The sequence below is a fragment of the Mytilus trossulus genome, chromosome 8, assembly GCF_036588685.1.
Source record: "Mytilus trossulus isolate FHL-02 chromosome 8, PNRI_Mtr1.1.1.hap1, whole genome shotgun sequence".
NCBI lineage: Eukaryota > Metazoa > Mollusca > Bivalvia > Mytilida > Mytilidae > Mytilus > Mytilus trossulus.
The window spans coordinates 37,127,640-37,150,544 of NC_086380.1; the positions used below are offsets into that span (position 1 = coordinate 37,127,640).

At 31.7% G+C, this 22,905-nt stretch overlaps 1 protein-coding gene across 1 annotated transcript in view; it reads left to right on the plus strand.

Moving 5' to 3' along the window:
* LOC134727628 (uncharacterized) overlaps positions 1–22,040 on the plus strand; it is a 46,038-nt gene extending 23,998 nt beyond the window's left edge. Inside the window, exons 2-9 of the mRNA XM_063592010.1 lie at positions 13,025–13,859; positions 14,451–14,563; positions 17,664–17,809; positions 18,425–18,570; positions 19,740–19,812; positions 20,293–20,467; positions 21,087–21,228; positions 21,979–22,040. Of these exons, the coding sequence (XP_063448080.1) occupies positions 13,025–13,859; positions 14,451–14,563; positions 17,664–17,809; positions 18,425–18,570; positions 19,740–19,812; positions 20,293–20,467; positions 21,087–21,228; positions 21,979–22,040 (1,692 nt within the window). The remainder of the gene's footprint in view (positions 1–13,024; positions 13,860–14,450; positions 14,564–17,663; positions 17,810–18,424; positions 18,571–19,739; positions 19,813–20,292; positions 20,468–21,086; positions 21,229–21,978) is intronic.
* The last annotated feature ends 865 nt before the right edge of the window (positions 22,041–22,905 follow it).

Sequence of the window (22,905 nt, forward strand, 5' to 3'; positions counted from 1 at the left end):
AGCAAGCTATAAAGTGCCCCAAAATTACTTGAGGAAAACCACCAACAGTCTAATCTATATAAAAACAAGAAACGAAAAACACGTATTTGTTTCATATTATGTACAGTGAAAGTAAATGTTTTGCTAAAATATAGAAATTAAAACCGGTCCGGATTCATAAATCACGCAAAGAGGAAGCACGGCTCATCAGAACCTCCAAATGTTCTTTTATGCGAATATACTGTGTGTGTCATAATGACGAGGCCATTTTAATCCTTGAAATTAAAAATGGAATTATCATAAAATTTCCAACTTAATCCTGCAAATGTGCATAGCCCTTATATTTAGGATTTTTTTTTTATATATATATTTGCATTATGACTTATTTTCAGATGGTGTTATTAGTATTTAAATATGAGCCAAGTTATAATACTACTTTTTTTGGTATACAAGCTACATTATGTATTTTGATGATGATCTATTTTAAAAGATCTTATTTGTGTGTAAAAAAAAAATTGCGTAAAGACTCGGCTAAATTATATATATAAATATATAGTTTTACTGTCAGTTGGCACTTAGATTTTGAATTGTTATGAATCCGATCAAAATTCTAATCATTTAACATAGATATAGTTGTAATGATTCTATTAAGACAAAAAAACATTTTATTGCCACTTTCCTTTAAAATGAATCCTTAACTTAACATTATTTGCAGGTGAACGTAAGTTTTTGCAGTTTCTTCTTCTTTTAATTGGTTTTTTTTTTTGCATAATTAACATTGTCCGCCATACCCGATCCAAAACGTGTTTATAATGAAGAATTATATATCAAAATTAAAATATTTAGAATACAGAAAATTTGGGATCGAACATTGAACATAATCATTATCAAAATGGCCATACTTTGTAGAATATACTGTACTCTTTGTGGAAGGAACTGATTTATTTGTCATTATTTTTTTTGTAATAATCGTTACCCATTTACGACCCAAATTGGGACCTCTTTTGGTTTTTTTTTATAGAGTTGATCTTTTATGCCATAATTGAACCTTGTCCTTATTCCCTTACCTGGTTTTCCCATTCGTAAAAAAAAAGAATTACATTATTTTTTTAAACTAAAGAACATTTCAAGTTTCGTTTGTTTCTCTTTAAAAATGATGAAGTGCTTCTGATCATTTTTGTTCACGGTCAATTTCTATATAAGACGTTAGGGTTGGCAATGTTTGTTCCTCTTATTAATGTAGAGCAAATAACTCAATGCATGATACAACTAGTTATTTTACCAGCTCTATTTTGAATATTTGCACATTGTTATCTCATTAAAAAGTCTATTACGTTACTTAGTATATGAATACAAACACATTTCTAATTTTAAATACACACCCCACCTATCTAAACTCGTTTATCTATATATATATATAATTAATGAATAAACCTTATTTTTGATAGATGGGTCCTTAAACAGTTCACATATGAAAACTCTGAAATAAAGTACATAATAATGCATTAAGCAAAAATTAAAACAACAATAGTTTGATATTCTGTCGGGGAAACTTCTGCAAATAAAATGTATACTAGTTCAAGTTTCTTTTCGATTAACATCAAATACATAATGCTACATTGAATACATGTAGTTCTAGTTTCCTTTTCAAGATGAAGCTTCAATTACAAAATGCTATGTAATTATAATAAAATAAAAATAAGAATGTGTCCACAGTACACGGATGCCCCACTCGCACTATCAATTTCTATGTTTACTGGACCGTGAAATTGGAATAAATTCTCTAATTTGGCATTAAGATTAGAATGATCTTATCAAAGGGAACATGTATACTAAGTTTCAAGTTGATTGGACTTCAACTTCATCAAAAACTACCTTGACCAAAAACTTTAACCTGAAGTGTAACAGACGGACGAACGAACAGACGGACGGACGGACGAACGAACGGACGAACGGGGACACACAGACCAGAAAACATAATGCCCCTCTACTATCGCAGGTGGGGCATATTTACATGAAGTTCTAATTTTTTGTCCAAATAAATCTAAAATAAATGCTGTATTTATCTTTTTTAAATCACATCCTGGTTGTTTACATAAAAATTATCCACAGTAAGACTTGGTAATTGCAATTGTGTTTCATACAAACAACAAAATAATGTCCTCCAACTTTTGATATATAGTTGAATATGTTAAGTACGTTGCTTGAACATTTGTCTCTTGTATTTATTTTTAAAACTATAAAACGTATACTAGTACATTAAAACTGTATTGATCAAGTTACTGCTTTTTGTAAAGAGCAATGCACATTTATCAAAGGTTTTTTTCTATCATCAAAGAACTCTTTGCACCAATTTATCGAAATGCATACACAAATCATTTCTTTATCGGTTAGCATACATGAATAGGGGTGGCTCACAACTTGCGTACATTTATAATTTTAGATTATGAAATTATTTTTTTAGTTCATGTGATTAAAATGAAATCAAAATCTCTTTTTGCGCTTTGAACGTCAGACACGTCTTTTTTTTTTGGCAGACACATGTGTATTATAATAAGGTTCTCACCCATGACATGATACTGCAACCAACCACATCACAATCATTTTTTTCTGTTGTATATGGAAAAGCTGTCGATACACTAATTCCTTCAAGAAAAATTTGGTAAAAAAAATCAATAAATTTGATATATTCGATTAAAGGCTTTTTTTTATATTCAGAAAGATGTACTGCTAAGTTTAGTTATAATTAGATTTTTTTACTTCAGTTAAGTCATAGCTTTATTGTAAATGAATTTGTAAATACGCATATACTTCAAAGTTTTAAAATTTTTGATGAATTTTCTGAAAACTAATATCTTATAATAATAATAATAATAATAAAATTCTTTATTTAACGAAGGTAACACATTTAACAATTACATGTTAATCTTCCATGAGGCTTTCAAAAACTATTAATACAAATAGAAAACGGACAAAAATACATAATACAGTTAAATATATTAGCTTAAATATTGAATAAGCACATATATGAATTCAGTAGAAGAAAAATATGCATTAGTTTCGTGCATCTTTATTCTGTTCAGTTAGAAAATAGTTTGAACATTTGGTCTTAAATGTATCTAAATTATCTATTTCTTTAATATTATTTGGTAAATTATTCCAGGTAATAAGACCTGAATATTTAAATTATCACAACTGCACCCTTCTAATCTGTATGTATGCGATCAAACGAAGTACTTACCTATAAATTTATGAATATGTCTGGGTTTTTTTAATTTATAATTGGCATTTGTGCAGTAGAATGTAAGTACTTAGTAGTCCCGTAAAATTCTCTGAGATTAATTGCAAATAAAAATGTTTGTTATATTGTTGATATGTAAACACCTATCTTCATTTATTTATATTAATCGTTATGTTATAGTTAAACAAACATGGTAGGTAATGTGAACTACCTTACTAAGATAATTTCTATTTGTGATCCAAAGTTGGCGTCATAAAAATAATAACTATTGGGTGTAACGATTGATAAACTTGATTTTTAAATGCTTTATTCCAACTTCACGATAAACTGTTCGGCAGATAAAAAAACATTTTAATGCATAGAGAAAATACTTGGTACCTTGTATATGTACCTTAAGCAGTGAACAATCTGATTCATAAATTAAGTACAAGGTGTTTTTATACTGTATTCTGTCCTTTAAATATTAAATAATAAGTTGTGAACGCTTCTTGTGTGTCTTAAATATTTTAACAGCTCTCCGTCGTTTTTTTTTTTTTTTTTTTTCGTCATTTGATCTTTTGATTCGTTTTTATTTTAGAATTGGATAAAAATTATACGATTTGGATTTGCACACAATTTATTCTCGAACATCACTTATCGAAAATTGATATTCGACTCTTTTATCTAGCAGCATAATACACTTTCGATGGAAAGGTGCTTTATCGGTAGACATTCAAAGACATTAAGTACATAATTGGTTCATTAACAAAAGGGGAAAACTGTTGATGTTCTATCGAAAAAAAACGTATTCGTTTTCATTGCGTTGTAATTATGATATGGTTAGATTATTTCGAGTATTTTTTTCCTGGTAAACTTTATGATGTATCTTGTTATCGTCAATCTCCCTTTGATTACTTGTTTTTTTGCATTAAAATATTTAAAAACTACAATGGTACATGTACTTTGAAACGCATATTTTTACTATTCATAGTTAATATAAAAAAAAAGAAAACGTGGTATGAATGCCAATGAGACAACTATCCACAAAAGACCACAATGACACAGACATTAACAACTATAGGTCATCGTACGGCCTTCAACAATGAGCAAAGCCCATGCCGCATAGTCAGCTATAAAAGGCCCCGATAAGACAATGTAAAACAATTAAAACGAAAAAACTAACGGCCTTATTTATGTAAAAAAACAATGAACGAATAACAATTATGTAACACATAAACAAACGACAACCACTGAATTACAGACTCTCGACTTGGGACAGGCACATACATGAATGATGTGGCGGGGTTAAACATGTTAGCGGGATCCCAACCCTCCCCCTAACCTGGGACAGTGGTATTATAGTACAACATAAGAACGAACTATAAAAATTAGTTGAATAAGGCTTAACTCATCAGATGGACAAAAATATCATGCAACGAACGGGAAAAGGTGTGCAAACTTCCCAATAGATTACTGAATGTTAATAGTGTTGAATCCTTCACGGCAAACAACTGTAAAACTAGATAGTTTAACTGGTGCACCCTGGTTTTTGTATTATCTTTTTTTATATTGTTGTTCTTCCTAATTTTGACCAACTGATCTCATTGACAGTTTAGTTTGAAGTTTGACGATATGAATGGAAGCTTTGGTTTAATCAGTAGTTCGTATTAGTTTACCTGTTAATATCAACCTTGTAAATCAAATACACAAATGTCGCAAAATCCAGTGATTAAGTAATTTCGGTTTCAATTATTTGAGGAATGGTAATACTTTCCGTTATCAGAAATAAGGGTGTGAAAAGGCTGTGAATTGTTGGTCACAGAAGTGACCGCCTCTTTTAATCTTTAGTATTTAAATATCAAAACTACGCTTCTCCTTAAGGAATTCTAGTCTGGTTGTATTTGTTGGCGTGGTTGGGATATTTTTTCAGGAAGCAAGTGCGTATAAGTTAACAGTTAATAGCAATCATAAACATTTTTGGGGGTTTTAAGCAGTATATATCGGATGATAGGTTGGATTGATTAAGTTTCCTTTATTCAAAATATTTACATTTTATAAAGAAAAGGTAGGTTTAGACATATATAATAGTTTCGCTGAATAAAATGTAAACCTTCCACTCGTATTTTACATAATTCAGTGAAATAGAAATCCAAATGCACATAGTGGGAATAGAAAATAATTTTGATTAAAAATTCCGGTTCTCTTGAAATATTTTAAGAAATGTTTCGACTTGTAATAGAAGCTTTGTTTTTTACTAGCTATTCACCAAAAACAAATACAAATGGGCGACGATCAATGATTAAGAAATGATACTTTAATATTTCAAATGTGCAGGTAACATGCGCCAAGAAGAATAAAAAAAATACATTTCTATATGCACGTGAAAATAATTCAGTTTGTGAATTAATGCAGGCACTTATACATGTAATATCCATTTTTTGTCAATGAATTTGAATTAATAGGTTGATCTAGATATTTCTATCTTTCAATCCTTCCAAATTAAACGGGTTTAAAGTTTCCTTCATTTCAAGAAAAAAATCAACGTAGTATTTCTGTCACTTTATAAGCATTGTTTTTATTCCACAATAACAGTGTGATCTTTTACTTGTGCATGTGATCCAGACAAACCAAGACAATTTTATGCTTTAAACTATACATTGGTACAAACAAAATGAAATACTTATACATAGTGTATAAAAAAAAGATGAGCAAATTAAAAGATAGGAATGCTACAATTACTATACAAAATCATTTAGATATTAGAGTAGAAACAAGACTTTGTTCATAGTACACGGATGCCCCATCCGCACTATTATTTGTTATGTTCAATGGGCCGTGAAAATGGGGTGAAATCTCTAATTTGGCATTATAATTAGAAAGATCATATCATAGGGAACATGTATTTGTTAAGAAGATTCCGCATCGTTCAGATGTAAGGACTATAAGTTTTATGTAAATTAGTGACGAATCAAAAATTGACATATTATGTAGACACCTATGATCTATTGTTTAAAACTATTCTTTGTATTGCCTTCTAGATGTCATTAGTTCGTCGTTTGATTGCTGTGTTTTAGACGTATAACCTACATCTACAACAGTTTTAGTTCCGTTTGATGTACTTTTAAATCGGTATATAAAAAAGTATTACTAAAGGAATGCTTATTATGTAAGAATAATTGTCTTTATTTCCCTGAATAATATGCTTAGAGGATGATGAACTGATCAGAGATTAACACATGCACTTGTTTCTATCCATTGGAAGGTTAACTATCTACCTGTTATACATATGAAAAGTAGACCTTCCCATGTGGAGATGTTCCAGAATTGAGAATATTAAGTAAATAGGAACAAATGTTTCACGTTTCAATCTTTAACTTCCCCTCTACCTCCAATTTATTTTTTACTGTATTAATTTTGGAAGACATGTCGTATCTGAACAAAATTTTATTGATCTGCAGCTTATCCCCCACGCTGTTTTTAATATAAACTTAAATATAATCCCAAGATAGTCACTAAACAGGCATACATATTTAAATAGTCGTAATACTTTCAATTGAGCATGCAACTAGTTAGATTCTATTTATTTGGATATTCTAAAATACACTTCTTTTTTCTGGAAGAAATTATAAAAAAAATATAAATATCGGGTTTAACTGTGAAACACTGATTTCAAATTAAAATCGTACACAAAATATTATCTGTATTTTATGTTCCATCCTTTGATTGGAAAATATATCATGTTTCAGCATATATGTATGATCGTCAAAAAATGGGTTCAGTTTCGCTCCACTCGGTGATATTGTTTTTTTTTAAATGTAATTAGCCCCTTTCAAAATCTAGGATCCGCTCCTAAAGGTAAGAGTAACTTTAAACTGTGCAGTATATTTGATGTAGTTAATGCACACCTTAGCTTGGCATTTTCCAAATCAGTCCAAATCATAGCACCTTAAGAACATCAAGGAGATTTTACCCAAGTCATGTGTTAAAACTATTATAATACGATGAAATTAGCAGTAAATCAATCTCATGTAACCAAACAAAAACTTTCTGTAAAATATCAAAAATTATATGCTCTAACCAAGATGTTATACTAGGAATTATTTATATACCACCAGAATACACATCATACTCTTCGTCAAGTGCTCTCGATGAAATTGAAAACGAATATTTAGATCTCTCAAGCAAATTTGAAAAAGTATTTTTTATAGGTGACTTTAATGCGCGAACAGCAGAAGACAGAGATTTTATTTATGTTAATGAAAATGAAATATGTACTTATGATGAGGGTGTGACTGTAAACATGGTGTGTGAATTAGACGAAAAAAACTTGACCCGAAAAAGGAATAATAAAGACAAATGCAAAAACCGTTTTGGGAATCAGTTATTAGATTTTTGTAAAGGTAATAATCTTTTTATCATGAATGGCAGAACAACAAAAGATAGGGAAGGTAAATTAACATGTCGAAATGCTAGCGTAGTCGATTATTGCATCAGTAATGTATCTTTTTTACAAAAATTTTTAAACTTTGAAATTTTAGATTTTTCCAGTTTATATTCCGACGTTCATTCCCCTTTACTGCTATCAATTAAGTGCATAATTTTAGATAAGGAAACAAATGATGGCATTGATTATGGCAAAGATGAGAAAATAAAGAAATGGGACCCTTCAAAATCATTGCTTTTCCAAGAAAATATTGATACTGAAACGATAGCTATCTTAATGAAAGAAATTGAAGACACTAAGAACGTGACATACATACATACGTGGTACATAAAATAGGAAGTAGTCTATTAGATTCGGCTAAAAAGACTTTTGGCCTTAAAAAAAACGTTTCTAAAGCTAGAATTATAACAAAATCCCAACGAGGAACGCAAAACAAACCTTGGTTTGATTTAGATTGCTCAAAGGCAAGACAACAGTTTCGGAAATTTAAACGCAGAAAAAATCTGTCTACACATTACTGCAACCTAGCAAAGGCAAGCGAAAAGCAATATAAAAAAGTAATGAATAAAGCGCAAAAGAAAAACAGGAAAGAAATCAGAAATAAAATGAATTCACTGAAAAATAATGATACGAAAGAATACTGGAAAATTTTGAATAACCGTGATGGCACAGTACAACCAAATGTAGATTTTGAAAATTTGCTTACATTTTTTAAAGAATTAAATACAGCCAAAGACAATATAAACGACACAAAAGATACTTCTCAAGCTCATTGTGATTTCGATAATAACATCAACGAAAGCCTTAATGTGTCGATAACTGAAGATGAAATTTTAAAGTGCGTAAAAAAGCTGAAAAACAACAAAGCCTGTTCAGATGATAAAATTATCAATGAATACATAAAATCTTCGCTTGCTCAGTATATGGAACTTTATGTTAAATTGTTCAATCTTATCTTTGAAACGGGGACAATTCCTGAATCATTGGTAACTGGGACCATTAAACCATTTTACAAAAATAAAGGTGATAAATACAACCCTAAAAATTATCGCCCGATTACAATTGTTAGCTGTTTTGGAAAACTATTTACTTCAATCTTAAATGCAAGACTAATAAAATTTTCAGAAGAAACATTGTTGATGAAGGAAAATCAATTTGGTTTTCGTGAAGGTTATTCGACAACTGATTGCATGTTCGTTTTGCATTCATTTTTTAAAATTCTAAGAAATAAGAATTAGAAGCTCTATTGTGCATTTGTTGATTTTGAGAAGGCATTTGACACTGTTCGACGGGATGCTCTGTGGTATAAAATGCTTTTAAGTAATATAAGTGGCAAAATGTACAACATTATCTTTAATATGTATCAAAATATCAAATCATGTTTATCATATAATGGTAAAAAATCTGATTTTTTCCCATGCGAAAATGGTGTTCGACAGGGTGAAATTCTATCACCCTTTTTATTTTCACTTTTTTTAAATGACTTAGAAGATTTTCTATGCCAAGAAAATGTGATTGGTCTACAAACAGTAAGCAAAGACATTGAAACACAGTTAGATATTTATCTAAATTTATTTGCTATACTTTATGCGGATGACACGATTATACTTGCCGAAACGGCGACTGATCTCCAGGCCTCTTTAGATAAATTTAATACGTATTGTAACATATGGGGACTCAAGGTGAACGTTGAAAAAACAAATATAGTAGTTTTTACAAAAGAAGATTACAAAAGAATTTAATGTTTAAATACAATAACTCAAATATCGATATTGTTAAAGACTTTAATTATTTAGGGGTATATTTTTCAAGAACTGGGAGTTTTAAAACGGGCAAACTTCATTTGGCAGAAAAGGCTACTAACGCAATGTACGATGTCTTACGAAAAGGAAGAAAACATAATCTTTCTATTAGCTGTCAACTTGATCTTTTTGACAAACTTGTAAAACCAATTCTTTTATATGGCTGTGAAATATGGGGATATGAAAATATTGACATCCTAGAAAAAGTTCATTTAAAATTTTGTAAACTCCTTCTCCATTTAAAACCTACTACACCTAACTATGTTATATATGGGGAACTCGGTCGGTACCCTCTTAATATTGATATAAAAATCAGAATGATATCATATTGGATAAGAATATTAAAAGGCAAACAAGAAAAACTATGTTTCATTGTGTTTAAATTATTGCTGAAATAAGAAAATGATTCTACTTTAAAATCTTCATGGCTAAATTATATTTCCAACATTTTTAATGAATGTGGTCTCTCCTACATATGGAGTTATCAACTTATTTACAATTATGATTGGCTAAAACATACGATTAGAACTATTCTCCAAGATCAATTTATCCAAACTTGGAGTGCAAATATTAATAACAGTCCCAAAACGGTTAACTATTGCATTTATAAAGAAAGTTTTGCTTTCGAAAACTATATCAACAAGCTAGACGACAAAGACGTTTTCACTCTTTGTAGATTTAGAACCGTAAATCACAAGCTCCCAATAGAATCTGGTAGATGGAATAACATACCCAGAGAAAATCGAACTTGTAACTTATGTAATAGTAATGAAATTGGAGATGAATTTCATAACATTTTAGAATGTACATATTTTTCTGAAGAAAGGAAAGAATGTATAGATGAAAATTTCTGTACTAACATTAATACTCTAAAGTTTAAAGCAGTTATGAATTTTTCAAAACAATCAAAACTTAAAAAGCTGTGTAAGCTCATTAGAACCATTAATACAAAAATGGATTCTCTCTGATAAAATGGAAGCCTCCAAACTATGCATTCTTTTCTTCTCTATTTGCTGTAACCTCACCATGTTTTATAATATTATTGTGTATGTCTATGTATTTCTGTATACCATTGTATCAACATAGGTTCTTCAGAATAAAATATATATATAACACTCGATAAAAGTGGACCAAAAAATAACAATCTCTATTGGACACTCTTTAACAACCTAGATTATGTACGGTGTATATTTATACGAGAACACCATTTATTTTCAACAGGTATGTAACTAAAGACTGACAGTGTTTGTCCTTTGTTTTTCCAATAATTTATAATTTTGAAACGGTAAAAAATATAAAAAAAATACCATATCATTGATATTCATGCTAACACCGAAGTGCTGACAACTGGGACGGTAATTGCTATCGGGAAAAAACGTCCATGAGAAGTGACTTCGACCCAGTGGTGTAGATATATATTCAAGGTACTTCGCAAATAATTTGATACGTCAGACGTTTCGTGTACATTAGACTCACTAGGGACGCTCAGATCAAAACAGTTGTAAAATCAAAACAAGTACAAAGTTTTTAAAATTTAACCGATTTATAACTCTGTTCCTTCGATGGAACTACAGTACCGTTTATCCTACTTGACCAGAAAGTTGGTGAGCATTACGGATTCAAAATGCCAAGGCATTGGATAGCCTACGTTATGGTGTTTGTCTTGCATAATAGTGCAGGCAGATTTGTTCATAGTTTTATGTAATTTTTAACACAAACGAGAATTTGTCATCACCTGTGTGATCTCATCTGTAATAACAATGAACACATGTATTTATTGACAAGACGATAATTATACACATGATACATGTAACTAACCAACTCCATACAAAAGAGTCAAAATATGTATCGTATTCGCAATACAATGATAGATAGACATAGTATATTACGTTGTGACAATACTTATTGCACAATGCAGAAAATATATCATAATAGTATTTATTTAGAGGTTTAATTACATGCTTATTACAGCAAACAATCATCATTTTTTTTCAGAAACAGGAATTTTAAGAAACATCATTGCAATGCCACCAACTTTTGTTTTAACACTGGTAAGACGTTGTTTTTTAACTCGAACGGGAAAACACTGTGATATTTATGGTCATTTAGTGGACCAGTTGAATTTCCAAATATTTACTGCTTTAGCTGCAGTACATACTTAAGGATAATATAAATAATATATGGCAGGATTCCAATGAGACAGCCTTTTGAAGCCGTTTTTTTTTAATATAAAGTCGTTTTAGTAATTATGTATATTATGTTATAGGTCTGACTGAAACGGTGTTGACACTATATTCTCACTATTATCATAAAATTTAATATATTAATCTTAAATGTAACGTTTAAACAATTGATTACTTGAAATTAATGATTTAAAATTTTGAAGTTGTTAAATGTATCTGCTAACCCCTAAACATGAAATATATAGACATATAAAAAAGAAGATATTGTAGGATTGCAAAAGGAACAACTCTCCGTCATACACCAAATGACACAGAAATTCACAACTATAGATAATCGTATGACCTTCAACAATGAGCAAACACTATACCGCATATAGTCGGCTATAAAAGGCCCCGAAATAACAAATGTCACACAAAGCATGTTAGCAGGATTCCAACCCTCCCCTAACCTGGTCTAGTGGTGTAACAGTACAACATAAGAACGAAAAACAAATATCAGTTAAAAAGGCTTAACTCATCAGATGGGTTCAAATAGAAGTAATTAAAAAAAAACACAGAGTGAACGTAGCCTAGTACTTCTATATCTTAACAACAAAAAAGACACTAAATAAAAAGTATTGATCTGAGAGTATTCGCAGCTAGTACAAAACCACTAGCAACTTATTAAAGGTACATCAAAACTTCAAATAAAATCTTCAAATCTATAGAAGAATTCAGTTACGTTTTTTTAGTAATTTGAATGTGATAACAAAATCCCTGGCTTAATAATTTACCAGCAATACATTTATTATGTTTGTTAAAATTATGAATGTCAAAACAGACCATGTCATAAAGACATTACTGTGAAATATAAACACACTAGTAAGATAGTGCGAAAGGAACCATCCATCCATAAAGGCAAAATTAACAATAGGGAACGAAAAATCGTAAAATTTAGTTTAGAGTTTCCCGTGAAAAGCCGAAATATCTAATTTTAGGAAAGGATAGTTAATTCCGTTTAAATTTGATTTATTAAAGCAAGGTCCTTTTGGGTAATGTCGACAGTATATTTGGAAATTTCTTGATTATTTAACGAAAAAATGTCATCACGATATATATAACGGTACTCATTATAATACATACAATCTGTTGATAAACTTAGTTGCCGAAACGTACACAAATGTAATCAAAGACACAATTAACAGCTCCAGTCATCTTATTTTATTTTCATTCTCTCAGAAGAAGGCTTTTAAATAAATTGCAGCAAATATATTTGCATTCAGATTAACCAAACAACCACTTATTCAAATAGGAAAACTTCTGTTTGATATCATTGTGTGGAAGTGTAGTGTTAAGAAAAGTCAACACTGTCAGCAGAATCAAAAGAACAATCAAAACACATGTCTTTCTATTTCAGTTTTTGTGTTGTGCAATAGCGTTACTACCCACTAATGAAGCAACAACTAGGAAAACAGATCTGTCAAAATCATCTACAGAAAAGACATCAACAGTAAAACCAACCATATCACAAACACCAACAGCAAACACAACCACGTCTCAACCACCAACAGCAAACCCGACCACATCACAACCAACAAAAGCAAACCCAACCACATCACGACCAACAAAAGCAAACCCAACCACATCACAACCAACAAAAGCAAACCCAACCACATCACAACCAACAAAAGCAAACCCGACCACATCACAACCAACAAAAGCAAACCCAACCACATCACAACCAACAAAAGCAAACCCAACCACATCACAACCAACAAAAGCAAACCCAACCACATCACAACCAACAAAAGCAAACCCAACCACATCACAACCAACAAAAGCAAACCCAACCACATCACAACCAACAAAAGCAAACCCGACCACATCACAACCAACAAAAGCAAACCCGACCACATCACAACCAACAAAAGCAAACCCGACCACATCACAACCAACAAAAGCAAACCCAGCAAACCCGACCACATCACAACCAACAAAAGCAAACCCAACCACATCACAACCAACAAAAGCAAACCCAACCACATCACAACCACAAACAGCAAAACTATTAAAACCAAATAAAACAAAAACAACAACAGTCAAGCCATTAACACCACAACCACCAACAGCAAAACCAACCACACCACGACCACTAACAGCAAAACCATCAACACCAAAAACAACAACAGCAAGGCCATCAAATCCACAACCATCAGTTGTACCAGCAAAAAGAAATCTGTTTTTAGAATTCAGTGAGTATGTGTACACGCAACATTTAAACATCCATTTAACAGTTCTTGTAACAAACCGTTCTTGGTATGCAAATAAATTATCAATTTAAACAAACTGGAGTGATGCAATGTATATGATATAAAACTAAATCCGTGAAACGCATGCTGATTTTAAAATTATTGCGCAAATAGCAAGTAAACTTTAATTGCACAGTATTGCACAAAAGCCAGAAATAATTATCATATTGCACAGTATTGCGCCATGGCAAGAAATCTTCTATTAAACAATTAGCACTAACTCTTCAATGGCACAGAATTGCACAATTATTAAAGTAAGATATCTTTTATTAATTGTGCAATACCAAGAAATCTTCAATTCCACAGTATGTGCAGTAGCAAGAAATACCAAAATCCACAGTATGTGAAGTAGCAAGAAATACCCAATTCCACAGTATGTGAAGTAGCAAGAAATGTCAACCTTTCTCATTTTTTATGAAGAGAGTATAAAAAGAATCGCATTTCATATTAAATCGTTCGTTTAATAAGTACCTGTTAACTGTTTTAATTTCCTAACATTTCAGATAACAGTTATAACAATTTTTTTTTTTTAAGAATGTGCAGCGAACGGTTTTATCACAGACATATCGGGTGTGGATAAGGGAGAGGTTGTGCTCCTTAATGGTTCTAACTATTGTCACTTAAATGAAGCAAATTGTGACTGGAAGGTAAGCACATGATATTTACAGAAAAATAAATTTTGAATTGTTAAATGGTTGAATTTTCTTTAAGGATGTATATTCTTCTGACGTTTCAATTTCGTTGAAATCTCGTTCTAGAATTATTACCAAAATATGTGACACAAGAAGAAAATATCAATGAATTTAACAAATGTTATAATCAAACTCAACTTTGTGAAAAAAAATTAGATATGTATTTTCAATCATTTATAACAAAGAAGTTGTCATGAAAAATAGTTTAATAGTGGAACTGTGATCTTTTTAACGATAATAGACCAAGAAAAGGTATATATTGATGAAAAGTGGGGAAATCATCACAATTAGGAACTTTCAAAGGACCGTAGCAAAAAAACACCGTGCACCATCATATGATTTGTTCTTTACCAATCATTGTTTTAGTCATATAAACCCAAAAATCAAATTTTGAAAAAAAGTTTAATTCTCGAGTGGCTCCTCAGAGGTGTCCATCCTTCAGAGACTATAGTAAAAAAAATCTGTAGGCATAAGTGATTGTATGAATTTTATTTTTTTAAGAACAACTTTCTAAGTGTGAGAACGAGTAAAATCACATTACTTTCGATTAACTTGGCTCTTAAGAGGATTTTTAGCGACTTTATGGTCAACGTATAATTATATAAACATAAACAACTGTAACGTGTAACCAGGCGTTAATATCCCAAACGTCCGTTCCGGTCAATGCTTGGATCCAAGTTGTCCACAAACAATATGGTAATGCTAAAAACTACAACTATCCAAATTGTGCACAATGAACTAAAATATACACACTGACTCTTTGTCGAAATAAAGTAACAATGCACAATAAAACAATTATATATACAAATATAATCCAATAAACCAGCCTGTCCTCAAGATGGGACGATGTGTCACTTATAGACAGTATAGCTGGTACAGCTTGTCCTCCGAATGGGACAGTCTGTCAATACAAAACAGAGAGGTTTGATACAACTTGTCCTCCGAGTGGGACAACCTGTCACTACCAGACAGTGCGGGCTGGAACAACTTGTCCTCCGAGTGGGACAACCTGTCACTACCAGACAGTGCGGGCTGGTACAGCCTGTCCTCCGTGTGGGACAGTCTGCTATGTCAATCCTGTCAACATGTACGTCCACTTTGTACTCAGTACAAAGTGTCCTCTGAATATCAAGGCTCTTGTAGCACTTAGTATATCCGACGTACGCTAGTTGAAGGATAACAGCTCATCGACAGCCAACCGACAGCCTCAAGTGCCGTTTCTCACTCTCTTATATACCCCAGGGCGACTATACTATTTCTTTGATAGGGGTGTTCTCTAAATGTTACCCTTACGGAGCATAGAGAGTCCTTTACGATCACCCCTATAACTTTCGACCCTGCCACTAATTTTCCCGCCAAACGTCTAAATCTGCGTAACTCTTTCTCGAGCGTAAACCATACATTGGTATACTAAGATTCTACTTGATTATAACCTTAACGACCAATAAACATTACATAACCCACGCCTCAATCTACATGCGTCCCGCATGATACATTTAAAATTACAAAATTTGATTCACAATATTTATACATGATCCGAAATTTACTTATTTATAGGGATGGCAACGAGTACTCGAGTACAGTTTTAGTACTCGGATACTCGTTTGCCTTTTATACATCTTCAGATAGTTCTCTTCACATTTCCACTCATTTTAGTTCTGTTAAAATATCGGATAATATATAACCTTAACGACCAATAAACATTACACAACTACACCACGAGCGTAAGATACTTTTCTTCCGATATATATTGAACTTGTTATGAAAATACGATTTATCATTTTAATAAGGCATTAAATAAAAAGTCAGTGGTTCAGCAAAAGAAAAACACTAGTGCATATGAAAACTGTTTCATTTTGGGATGTCGAAAGTCCTTTGGGTGAGTGAAAGGAAGTCTGAAAATATAATATTTAATTCAAAAATAATCTTACGTTAACCAATTTAAACAATTTTCAAATCATAAAGGGATGTGATATGACTGCCAATAAGACAAATATCGACCAGAGTCCATATTATGTGGATATAAGCTTTAAGTTCCCGTATCTTTATATACGTTGATACAATGTAGGAACATAATTTCAAAATATCAACCTTGTGGCCAATGCCTTAAAATGCCTAAAGTTTTTAAAACTTTTTGGGATTCGAGCGTCACTGATGAGTCTTTTGTAGACGAAACGCGCTACTGGCGTATATATATAAAACTTAGTCCTGGTATCTGTGACCAGTTTATCAATTTACCTGCATGTATCCAAGGACAAAGTCATCCAATGTAACAGTACAACATGAGATCAAACTATAACTAGAATTGCCATTACAAGCATCACCCTTCCCCCATTGCCACTAAGTGGCAACCATTTTGGAAATTCTAAAGTAATATGCCACATCTAGATTTGCCAGTCAACTGTTCTGTAAAGTTTCATACACTTTTCAAAAATTAAAAAAAAAAATGATATGTTTTATCAGTTTCCATGATAACATAGTAAATCTGAGGATTCCTAAATTCATCCAAATATGTATATAATATACAGCTATGATGTGTTAAAATTTGATGATGCAAAGTTCAGGCATACTCAAATTATGCACTAAAAACTAAAAGCCCATTTTTTCACTCTTTTATTGTTTCCGTGGTAACAGTGGCCATCTTGGAAGTGCCAATTCTCACTGCACCTCTGGCAATGGTGGTTAACATTATTGTTTAGTCCCATTAAAATTGGTCCATACGATTCCGAGAATTTGCATGGACAAAAAGTGTGGAATAATAAAAAAAAAAAAAAGAATGAAACATAACAATATGTCACCCGACCACCGTTAGGGTGACATAAAGAACAGTTGAAAAACTTTAACTCATCAGATCGAGGAAATGCAGCTAAAAAAGTACGGACGAGGCAGTGCTATAATACATTGTACATCCCAACAACGAAAAAGACACTTAATTCAAATATTAGAGTATTCACAGTTACTTAAAGCTAGTTCAGAACCAAAAATAACTAATAAAACGAGTTCTGCTGCTACGATATGCATATTTTTATCAAATATCTTTTTTCTATTTTATTAGAATAAGACAAAACTTAATGTACTTCATGTGAAGGGCGAAAACAGTTCAAATATAGCTGGTGGAAAGAATGCACATTTTTATCAACTGGAATGTAAATCCGCCGGTGCCTTTGTAGCATCCGCAAACACCAGCATGCAGATAAAAATGTAAGAAAAAAAGTATCATAAAAGTTAATCTTTGTGTCATTTATTAGATTCAAGTTATTACATTTTAAACTTTTAACAAGTTGAGTAAAAAGGAGAAAGAAATATTCGAAGTTAAAATGCAAAAACAATGATGAAATTCAACAAAACACTACAAAAAAAACTTAAAAGAGTAACAAAAACCCAACAAAAACCTAGGTTTATCTAAAGTCGCCTTGAAGGCTATGTAACAGCTCTGTTAGTGTTTTGTAAATAGAATGTTTCAAAGCAACATTTCTGGTATCCTTGGAAATGCTTTTGTTTGCCTGTTGTAGTTACTTACCCGTCTTTTTTTTTAAATAATTAAAAATGTTTTTTTTTTTAATATAAATATTTTTTGATAATGTATGGTCCTTGCCGGTAAAATTTACTCACAATATTTTAAGACTGTATTTTATACACGCCATACGCACTGGTGTGTTGGTTGGTGACTGTATACACACTTCAGGATATCATTTATGTATGTTTTCTTTATTTGGTGTTGATTAATGTTTAATAGTGTCATGCATGGATTTAATAACAGATCAAATGTAAAAAAAAAATACACATTACACCATATTTTTTAATGTTTACTTAAAGTCCAGCACCAACAGATTTTAAGCAGGAAATCAAGAAACCAACTGAACCAACCAAAACCATCAAGCTGGTCATTACAGACAAAAAAGGAACCCCGGCAACATCAGTTCACATTGGCGATCCATTGTTGTTAAAAATAACTGGACCAGGTAACATATTGTATAGCACATGGTAAATGCTGACACAAAAATAGATTATATGATTGCAAGATACCGAATTAGACTTATTACCGTGTTTATAATAATATGATAAACACGGCGGGTGCCTCATGTGGAGCAGAATCTGCTTACCCTACCGGAGCACCTGAGACCACCCCAGAGAAAACTGGGGTTCGTGTTCCGTATACTTTTGTTTTCTATGATGTGTCATGTGTTCTTATATTTAAAATAAAATTGAGAATGGAAATGGGGAATGTGTCAAAGAGACAACAACCCGACCACTGAGAAGACAACAGCAGAAGGTCACCAACAGGTCTTCAATGCAGCGAGAAATTCCCGCACCCGGAGGCGTCCTTCAGCTGACCCCTCTACAAATATATATACTAGTTCAGTGATAATGAACGCCATACTAAACTCCAAATTGTACACAAGAAACTAAAATTAAAAATAATACAAGACTAACAAAGGGCAGAGGCTCCTGACTTAGGACAGGCGCAAAATTGCGGCGGGGTTAAACATGTTTATGAGATCTCAACCCTCCCCCTATACCTCTAGTCAATACAGAAAAGTAAACGCATAACAATACGCACATAAAAATTCAGTTCAAGAGAAGTCCGAGTCTGATGTCAGAAGATATTCGAAGATATGGTATGAGTGTCAGTGAAAAAAACTATCGATCCAAGTCACAATTTATTAATGTAATCAATTATAGAGTCAAAGTACGGTTTTCAACACGGAGCCTTTGCTCACACCGAACAGCAAGTTATAAAGGGCCCCAAAAAAATACTAGCGCAAAACCTTTCAAACGGGAAAACCAACGGTCTAATATATAAAAACGAGTCTTAGGTTAACCAATCTCGTAAAGACCAAAATGTTTAGGTATACATGTATGTTCAAAAGACAGCAAACCAACAACATACACAGAGACCCATTTTACCACATGGTTTAAACTTGTATCAAGTACATATATGTTATGAATATCGGCAAATACATGTTTTAGCAAAATCGATCGTAAACAAATATTAACTACTGAACACATTATTGTGATTTAAAATTTACATAAATGAAAATGAAAGACTATAAATTAAATGCATTTTTAGTAAGTTGTACAATCTTCTGTGAATATAATTAACGTAAAACTTTTTGTTTGTCTTTTTTAGCTGATTATACAATCGAACCTATTAGTTGTAATGCGTCATCATCTGTGGATACAGATTACGTTATGTGGACCAAGTAAGTTATTATGTATGCGTTATCAATACAATTACATTGGCATTCAAAAGGATTTGATGTTTAAAGATTTGCTCATTGACTAATAGTGTTATAAACATTAAAAATGCGAAAATGGTAATATGGTATATCAATGTACAGGAATTTAAAAGGTGGCTCAATTGTTAAACAATGGGAGTGATGCCTTGACTTTGTTTATCTGAAAGATCCATACCAATAATAAGTGAGTAAATGCATTGATATTCATTATATTTAAAAGAAATATATTAACAATTTGTACTTATGGGATGACTTCTTATATTATACTTACCGGAGATTTTAATGAGCTGTCTTAAAAAAAATAAGTTATTATATTATAATTTAAAAAGAGTTTCAATATGTGTTTGCGCATTTTCATATATGATTGATTTACCTTCATTTATTTGTCAATATAAAATAATCGGTAAAGTACAGTAACAAAGATACATACTATTTTTCTTTCAGCGACTCTTGTTCTTCAAAGGATACAGCTGTGATCGATAATGCTTGGATTCATAACAAAACAATTCCTAATATTGTTTCGATATCAATGTATGGTTTTCGTTTTGTGAAGTCCAACACAGTAGTGGTTACATGTTCTGCCTTGTTTTGTCCAAAAGGGATGACATGCTCTTCCAAAGTAAGTTACCGTAAAATATGAATAGGAATTTAATATATTTAGCTTATCTGGCCAACAGAGCCAGGTAAGCTTTTCTCATCACTTGGCGTCAAATTTACAAAATTATCCATTCAAACTATTTTCCACCTAGTAGTCAAATCAAATATGTAATAACGAATATAGCATTCAGAACAGAGTGGGATATGATTTAAATATAATATTGATTCAAAAGATACATGTATGATCTATTAAGCAATTGTTTTGTAAAAACATTGGGAATATTATATTGTTTTGTCCTAATTTGTATAAAAATTCATTATAATAATATTTATTCATCTTTCATCCCTATATTGCTGTTATTTCTTTCAAAGTCATGCCTATTAAATTCCACTCTTCTTCATTATTGTGTCTTCAAAACGGCCAAAGTACATTTTAATACAGTACTGTTATTTTCCAATATGTATTACTCTGTACATGTATATTGAGGTATAATTATGCAAGAGTTACGACAATGTGACACCAGTTGTACGGTTTATAGAATGTGTTCTGTAGATATAATGTACAATTCCTAGAGTTGCAATATTAGATTTAATCTTTTATTTCTTTCGTCTAAAGTTTCGCGTTTTTTTCTCTTCTCTAGCCATGCGTTAATGTCAGACCAGCTGTAAGCAGTAGAAGAAAAAGAAATGCCGACGTAGAATCAGAGAATGGTTACCTAGAAGAATCTGTGTCCACTTCTTTCACTGTAGTTGACAAAAGAATCGACACAAGTGGCTGTTCAGGTATTTAATTTACCCATTCAAAGTAATATCATATATAAAGATAGTTCATTCATATCTCATTGCAACGAACATGAAAAGAAAATTCGTGTTACCATGTAACTTCTTTTTTGGGAAAATATATAGTTACATATTAAGCACACTTTTTTAATTGATTACAAATGCTATCTTTTAACCTTACTGTCGGTAGAATAGTCTTCTCGCTTATCTAGATTGCAAACGCTAAAATAGAGAGAAGAAAACAATACAGATTCAACGTATTTCTATGCATAATAGAATTTCACGCTTTCAATTGATATGTTTTGTTAACATATTCGGTATCTCAAATGTTGTTAGAATGTAATTTTTCACAAATTTATTATTGATGTTGAAATGCAATACTAGTATGTCAATACATGGTACTTAAAATTAAGTTATAATATACATGTTGCTTCCTAATATTTGAAAAAAAAGAGATGAAATATTTTTAATTTATTTTTATAACAGCCAAGTGTATAAATATTTGATATGTTCCCCCGTGATCAGGTGATATTATTCAAATCCTGTCATAAAAAAAAGATAGGGAATCAGTGTAAATGATCCGGTAATGTAGGCAATAAATTAACTTTATCGTATTCACCAAACATAATGTCAAGGCTTTGATTACTTCCTATCACCAAACAAATTGAATTCGAACTTGGTTATGATTACAATATATTTCAACATTTTTGTATAATTCGAAAAGGTTATTTTTAAGAGCTTTTCTCATTTCAGGTACATTTGGCAGTGTTTTTACGTATGTAACAGCATGTGTACTGATGTTAGCGCTCAAATGACACTGTGTCCAATCGGATTTTAATTCATAGATAGAAGAAAAAACATACAATATTGACAAATGTCTTTTCATATTGTTATCCGTATTACGTATTTGTAATGTAAATGTTGTTTAATAAATAAATGCTAACAACTAAGATGTTGAAAAAATCTACTAAAGCCGAACGACCTTCGAAATGCTTTGACGAAATATTGCACGGAACATTTCTTTTTAGAACAATTACTAAGGGTACCATTATATCTTTCCCGGGGCTAAAAATCACATCCGGTTACATACGAAAAGGGGTCGAATATCATTCCATTGATTTTGACAGCTGTTTGAACCAGATATCCTACATTTTACTGCATTAAATAATGTCTCGCTTAATAAGGCACCTATTTATGTTGGAAAACACATGTTAAAGCTAGCCAAGGCCTTTACGGTAAAAATGACACCTTGTATGGACCAATGGCGTGCTCAGTTTTGTCTCCAGGGGTGAAAATATCCGGGGTAGGTATGGTCAATATTGGCGTCTGGCGATCAAAATAGGGGGTAGGGGTCGATTAAATATTTTCTTGGCTTACGTTCACATATTTCATTTTAAATAAAGATTCAGGCATGTAGTAGACACCCTAAGCCTTAGTTTGAGCTATAAAATATCTCAATGGCATGTCTGGGCGGTGCTGGGAAAGATTTTCACTATAATTGACATTTGCCTTTATGTTGGATTTCTTGGTTTTTATGATGGTTTTTCGTGTTTTTCGCTTAATGAGGCACCTATTTATGTTGGAAAACACATGTTAAAGTTAGCCAAGGCCTTTACGGTAAAAATGACTTCTTGTATGAACCAATGGCATGATCAGTTTTGTCTCTACGGTGAAAAGATC